Here is a 7,235-nt window from a genome sequence, read left to right as displayed (position 1 = left end):
TGTTGACCAGGATGGTCTCGATCGCTTGACCTCGTGATCCCCCCGCCTCGGCCTCCCAAAGTGCTGGGATTACCGGCGTGAGTCACCACACCCGGCCTAAGTCTGACTTCTTATCAACAAGGATGAAAAAGGAATTCACTTAGCTGAGGACAGTGGCTCACACCTGTAATCCCAGCACTTTGGGAGGCTGAGGCAGGTGGATCACTTGAGGTCGGGAGTTCAAGACTAGCCTGGCCAACATAGAGAAACCCCATCTCTGCTTAAAAAAAAAAAAAAAAAGTACAAAAAGTAGCCAGGTGTGGTGGTGTGTACCTGTAATCCCAGCTACTTGAGAGGCTGAGTCAGGAGAATCACTTGAACCTGGGAGGCAGAGGTTGCAGTGAGCCAAGATTGCACCACTGTACTCCAGCCTGGGGAACAGAGTGAGACTCCATCTCAGAAAAAAAAAAAAGGAGTTCACTTGACTCTCTGCAGTTGTTAGATATAAAATTAGCTTAAGCCCCTTAGATAATTAATTTGCTTTTTTTGAAATTATAAATAATTTGTGACCAGGCACAGTGGCTCATGCCTGTAATCCCAGGACTTTGTGAGGCCAAGGTGGGTGGATCGCTTGAGGTCAGGAATTCAAGACCAGGCTGGCCAACATGGCAAAACTCCATCGCTACTAAAAATAGAAAAATTAGCCAGGCATCGTGGCATACACCTGTAGTCCCAGCTACTCAGGAGGCTGAGGCAGGAGAATCCCTTGAACCTGGGAGGCAGAGGTTGCAGTGAGCCAAGATTGCGCCACTGCCCTCCAACCTGAATGACAAGAGCGATCTCATCTATAATCCCAACACACTGGGAGACTGAGGCAGGCAGATAGCTTAAGCCCAGGAGTTTGAGACCAGCCTTGGCAACATGGTGAAACCCGTCTCTACAAAAAAATACATAAATTAGCCAGGGATGGTGGTATGCACCTGTAGTCCCAGCCACTCAGGAGGTTGAGGCAGTAGGATCACTTGAACTGGGAGGTTGAGGCTGCCGTGAGCCATGATTATGCCACTGTACTCCAGCTGGGGCAACAGAGTGAGACCCTGTCAAAAAAAAAAAAGAATTTATAAGTGTAACTGAATGAGGCACTTCCTCTTCTGTGTTACTTTTTGATCTGAGACAAGTAGAAATGAAGAAAGAATCTAAGATGCCAACATACAAGGTATCTCAACAGTCCTTTTTTTTTTTTTTTTTTTTTTTTTTTTTTTTCCCAGAAGTCTTAATGCAGGTTCAGGCTTTAATAACTTCAGAAATATAAATGCTACTAACTTAAAAACAATGTCACTTGAAATTCTCCCCCACCACCCAGCACATACTGGAGTGTAGTAACACGATCTCGGCTCTCTGCAACCTCTGCCTCCCGGCTTGAGGCAGTGCTCCTGCCTCAGCCTCCCTGTTGCTGGGATTGCAGGTGCCTGCCACCACACCTGGCTATTTTTTGTGCTTTTAGTAGAGTCGGGGTTTCACCATGTTGGCCAGGCTGGTCTTGAACTCCTAACCCTGTGATCCACCCGCCTCAGCCTCCCAAAGTGCTGTGATTACAGGCGTGAGCCACCATACCTGGCTGAAAATTATTTAAACTTCTTTAGGTTTAATTCAGTTTTGAGCTTTGAATGATATATTTTAACTTTAATTTCTTTGTCAGTGATAGTCATCTTCAACCAGAAAGACTGAAGCAAAATTTTAATGTTAAAGATGCATTATGCATTATTCATCATTCATAAAAGAAATAGAAATCAATCATTTAATTTATTTGATCCTCACTATATCCCTCTGAAGTTGGTACTATTTTTATTTCACTCTACAGATCTGTCAGAGGTTAAGTGATTTGCCCAAAGTCACATAGATAGCAAGTGACAGTCAGGATTCAAGCTCCAAACCCCATGCTACACCCAGCCCATGCCTGGCTAATTTTTACATTTCAAACTGCTGAGTCTCTCAAACTACTGAGAAGTCTCTAAGGGCAAAGGTCCCCATACCCATGAGGCACAGCAGGAGGTGAGGGATGGGCAAGCTCCACCTCCTGTCAGATCAGCAGCCACATTAGATTCTCATAGAAGCGTGAACCCTATTATGAACTGCACATACAAGGGATCTAGGTTGCATGCTCCTTATGAGAATCTAATGCCTGATGATCTGAGGCAGAACAGTTTCATCCAAAAACCGTCCCCCCCACCCAAGTTGTGGAATAATTGTCTTCCACAAAACTAGTCCCTGGTACCACAAAGGTTGGGGACCACTGCCTAAGGATATTTCACTCACAGTGCCCTTAACCTGAGAAAGTTGAGATTCTATCAGCAAATCTTTGTGTTTCACTGTGGATTTGGCTGTGGCTTGCAGGGAACTTAAAATGTATCAGAAGGCCAAGCACCGTGGCTCATGCCTGTAATCGCAGAACTTTGGGAGTCTAGGTGGGTGGATCACTTAAGGTCAGGAGTTCGAGACCAGCCTTGCCAACATGGTGAAACATCATCTCTATTAAAAATACAAAAAAAGCCCAGGCGTGGTGGCTCACGCGTATAATCCCAGCACTCTGCAAGGCTGAGACGGGATGACAAGGTTAGGAGTTCAAGACCAGCCTGGCCAAGATGTTGAAACCCCAACTCTACTAAAAATACAAAAATTAGCTCGGCGTGGGCTGGGCATAGTGGCTCATGCCTGTAATCCCAGCACTTTGGGAGCCCAAGGCAGGCAGATCACAAGGTCAAGAGATCAAGACCATCCTGGCTAACATGGTGAAACCCCATCTCTACTAAATATACAAAAATTAGCTGGGTGTGGTGGAGCGTGCCTGTAATCCCAGCTACTCAGGAGGCTGAGGCAGAACCACTCGAACCCAGGAGGCGGAAGTTGCAGTGAGCTGAGCTTGCACTATTGCACTCTATCCTAGGCAACAATATCAAAACTCTGTCTCAAAAAAAAAAAAAAATTAGCAGCCAGGCATAGTGGCTCACGACTGTAATCCCAGCACTTTGGGAGGCCGAGGCAGGTAGATCACAAGGTCAGGAGTTCAAGACAGTCTGGCCAAGATGGTGAAACCCCCGTCTCTACTAAAAATATAAAAAAAACTAGCCAGGTGTAGTGGCAGGCACCTGTAATCCCAGCTACTTGGGAGGCTGAGGTAGAGAATTGCTTAAACCTGGGAGACAGAGGTTGCAGTGAGCCAAGATTGCACCACTGCCCTCCAGCCTGGGTGACAGAGCAAGAATCCGACTCAAAAAAATTAGCTGGGTGTGATGGTGGGCACCTGTAATCCCAGCTACTGGGGAGGGTAAGGCAGGAGAACCACTTGAACTCAGGGGGCGGAAGTTGCAGTGAGCAGATATCGTGCCATTGCACTCCAGCCTGGGCAATAGAGCAAGACTCTGCCTCAGAAACAAAAAATGTATCAGAAGACATATCTAATCTTCCTTTCCAAATGTTCCAGGGCTGCCAGCGTATCGTGGAGGACTGGCAGAAAATCCTTATGGTGCGGTCCCTTGTGGTCAGCCCTCATGAGGACATGAGAACCTGGCTCAAGTATGCAAGCCTGTGCGGCAAGAGTGGCAGGCTGGTGAGTGACACCCTACCCACCCACGTGGACAGGTAGTGGGCCCATGGTGCCCCTAGGCTGAACAGTTCTGTCTGTAACCCACTGTCTCTTGTTTTTAAGGCTCTTGCTCATAAAACCTTAGTGTTGCTCCTGGGAGTTGATCCATCTCGGCAACTTGACCATCCTCTGCCCACAGTTCACCCTCAAGTGACCTATGCCTACATGAAAAACATGTGGAAGAGTGCTCGCAAGGTCTGTATCGGATGCTTCCAGAACAGACCACCTTCTCCAGAATGCCCACCTAATCTGCTTCCCTTTGCCTCCCGAAGGCCAGAAAAGAAACAGGTTTAAACAACCTACTAAAAACGTCAGGGAGTCTCTTCCTGTTATGAAGCCATTTGGCCTGATTTCATAAAGTGAATCACAGTTGAAGAGATGCATGTATACAATAGATCAAACCAATGAATGTGATCACAGTTAAATATATTTGTATCTAGAAAGTGCTGGGACGTAGGAAAGGCACACTTTCTACCCCTAAGAGAAGATGGGCTGTTTGGTACAAAAAAGAGCAGATTTGTGAATATGTAGACTAGAACTTTCACAAAACCAATTTGGGTTTTTCAGACTTCTGGTCTCCTCTCCTGTCATCAGTTTGGATTCAGAAGGAATAAAATGCAGGGTGTAATACTGAAACCAGGAGTGAAAATTATCTTGAAGCCAATGTAGAATTCCTCTGACTTTATTTACAGACAAGCCCTTGGGAAATAGATGTGGCTCCTGGTTTTGGTTTGTTTTTTTTTTTGCTTTAAGCAATCTCCCTGGATAATGATAAGGATTAATAAACAGTAGGCCCTGGAGGCAAAGTCATCACCTGCTTCGGCTCCCCCTTCATCCTTCTTGCCAAAAGGAAGAGGGTGTCCCACTGGCCTTCTCTCCCCATTGTGACCCCCACAGTGTGGTACCTAAGATGAAAGAGGAATGAAACGTAGCCACTGGAGCCTCTGGTGTGGGAAGACCTCATAAAATAGAAGTTGTGTTTCTGCTGAGGGCATACTTGTGAGATCTGGGGACTGAGGCTAGAAATTGACTAATTTTATAGATGAGTTATTCAGGGTGGCTATGAATACCACCCAGAGTGGCATCAGCCAGCCTGTATCCAGGCAGCTGGTCTTTGGGATTTACTGCAGTACTAATGACCTAAGTTACTAATGACCTAAGTTTCCTTCTTCAAATGTGCACCTTGGAGATTTTGTTTTTGTTGTTTTGTTTTATTTTTCAGTCTCTGTGAGCCTCCTAGGTCAGAGCATTTCTGATTCAAAGCCTGACCTCCTCCAGGCAAATGAGAAAAACAGAAGGTGCTGGATATGAATATAGTCTGGTTTCCTTCCTATGTATAGCCTCCAAGTCTTTGAATGTCTTGCCGAAGGCAGGCCGAAGAAGCCTTTTGGGTAATATCTAAAGCAAGGAGTGGCTTCTTTCAACATATGACCCCAGCCCATCTTTTCCATGGAATGGTCTTAGTAGCCCAAATTCTGGTGGAATTAAAAATTAGGAACCTATTTAAAGTAAAGTGCTTGGACTTCAAGCCCAGAACTAGAGATGTCATGTCTTCATAGTTAAGGAGCTACCCAAAGAAAACTGACTACTTAATAATTGTACTGCTGAACAGGACACTCACTGAGCCTTACTTTCCTCCACTGTAAACAGGGATCATGCTCTGCCTTGCCTGAGGCAAACGAAAGTATTGTGGGAAAAGCAGACGCTGTTATCCTGGAAGGCATCAGCCTATGGGTATATGTGTCATGTTTTCCTAGACAAGACACTTCACAGAGTCCAGAGACAGGCTGGTCCTTCCGTAAAATTTCACTGAGCCAAGGCCATTGTTCTCACCCACAAACCACCCATGTAGTCTAGAACCAGAATATTGTGCCTAACTAAAATCCTGCAGGCCTGTGAGAAGCCCCTTCTTCCAAGTGACAGGTCCTTTACTTGTAAGAGGGAAACAATCACTTTCCCCCTTTTCATTTCCTGAGAATGCAGAAAACAAATTTTAAATAGAAAATTTTCAATTCCTTGAAAATCAATTGCCTTGTACTATACGGTAGAAAGATGCTGGATTCCCTTATGCTGGATAAGTGAAATACTAGTCTTCAAATCCAAACTTAATACCCAGCCTCCCCAGCTTTGGTGGTTTATTTTTTGTTCAGCTCCTTGTTAAGTCCACCAAAGAGTTTAAACCCAGTGTCTGGATTGTCAATGACAGGTAGCTTATGGGCTCTGAAAACCACCTAGCATCAGTTCCTAGTTTAGCTCCTACCTGCATGACGTGATGATCACACTGAGTTATCAATCACCTTTTTAGTGATAGAGTTTTTTTTACTACTGCCTCCCAATTCTTTCTTTTTTTTTTTTTTTAAAGTCAGATTTAAGCCAGGCACGGTGGCTCACACCTATAATCCCAGCACTTTGGAAGGCCAAGGTGGGTGGATCACCTGAGGTCAGGAGTTTGAGACAAGCCTGGCCAACATGGTAAAACCCCATCTCTACCAAAAATACAAAAATTGCCAGGCATGGTGACAGCTGCGTATAATCCCAGCTACTTGGAAGTCTGAGGAAGGAGAATCGCTTGAACCTGGGAGGCGAAGGTTGCAGTGAGCCAGGATCATGCCACTGCACTCCAGCCTGGGTGACGAGAGTGAAACTCAGTTTCAAAAAAAAAAATCAGATTTAAGACTGGTCAATGTAGTTAGTTCTCCTAGAAGAAAAACTAAAGGGTGGTTCATGCGTCTAATCCCAGCACTTTGGGAGACCATGGTGGGAGGATTGCTTGACCAGAAATTTGAGACTATCCTGGGCAACATAGCAAGACCTCATCTCTACGAAAAATTAAAATTAACTGGGCGTGGTGGTGTGTGTCTGTAGTCCCAGCTACTGGGAGGCTGAGGCAGGAGGATCACTTGAGCACAAGTGCTCAAGTCTGCAGTGAGCTATAATTGCACAGCTGCACTCCAGCCTGGGTAACAGAGTGAAACCCTGTCTCTAAAGAAATAAAAATTTCAATTAAAAAAAAATAATAAAAGTTAAAGGAAGATTTATCACTTCCCAAGTGTGGGATGCTAATGTAGTTCATTTTTCAAAGCTGGTAATGAGTAATGGAACTCTGCAAAGGCAGATGTCTGAGGGAAACAGGTGTCTTAAGTGTTGGAACAGCTGTGTGCCTGCCCTGTCCTCATGCATGGATTAGCTGCCTGATCAGTTGTTTGTCATGTCATTCTGGCTCTGAGTTAAACCCTATCTCTTCATACCAATTAATTCCTTATATTGAAAAGTATCTGAGGTTGGTTCTGGCCCCCAAGCCAGAGAGTTTCATTTTCCTTCAAGGCCATCATCACTGACATGATGGGTGTTTGTTTGTTTTTTGAGATACAGTTTCTCTCTTGTCGCCCAAGCTGGAGTGTAATGGCATGATCTTGGCTCACTGCAACCTCCACCTCCCAGGTTCAAGCGATTCTTCTTCCTCAGCCTCCTGAGTAGTTGGGATTACAGGTGGCTGCCACCATGCCCAGCAATTTTTGTATTTTTGGTAGAGATGGGGTTTCACCATGTTGGCCAGGCTGATCTCGAACTCCTGACCTCAGGTGTTCCACCCACCTTGGCCTCCCAAAGTGCT

The 7,235-nt window shown here is 45.3% G+C and overlaps 1 protein-coding gene across 1 annotated transcript in view; it reads left to right on the top strand.

The window, feature by feature from the left end:
• MTOR (mechanistic target of rapamycin kinase) overlaps nt 1-7,235 on the top strand; it is a 149,960-nt gene that overhangs the window by 115,871 nt on the left and 26,854 nt on the right. The window contains exons 34-35 of the mRNA XM_017503042.2: nt 3,461-3,586; nt 3,686-3,817. Of these exons, the coding sequence (XP_017358531.1) occupies nt 3,461-3,586; nt 3,686-3,817 (258 nt within the window). The remainder of the gene's footprint in view (nt 1-3,460; nt 3,587-3,685; nt 3,818-7,235) is intronic.

The sequence above is a fragment of the Cebus imitator genome, unplaced genomic scaffold (genome assembly GCF_001604975.1).
Source record: "Cebus imitator isolate Cc_AM_T3 unplaced genomic scaffold, Cebus_imitator-1.0 Scaffold15, whole genome shotgun sequence".
NCBI classification, from domain to species: Eukaryota; Metazoa; Chordata; class Mammalia; order Primates; family Cebidae; genus Cebus; species Cebus imitator.
The sequence above is the reverse complement of the archived record's forward strand: the minus strand, read 5'-3'. Positions and strand labels throughout refer to the sequence as shown.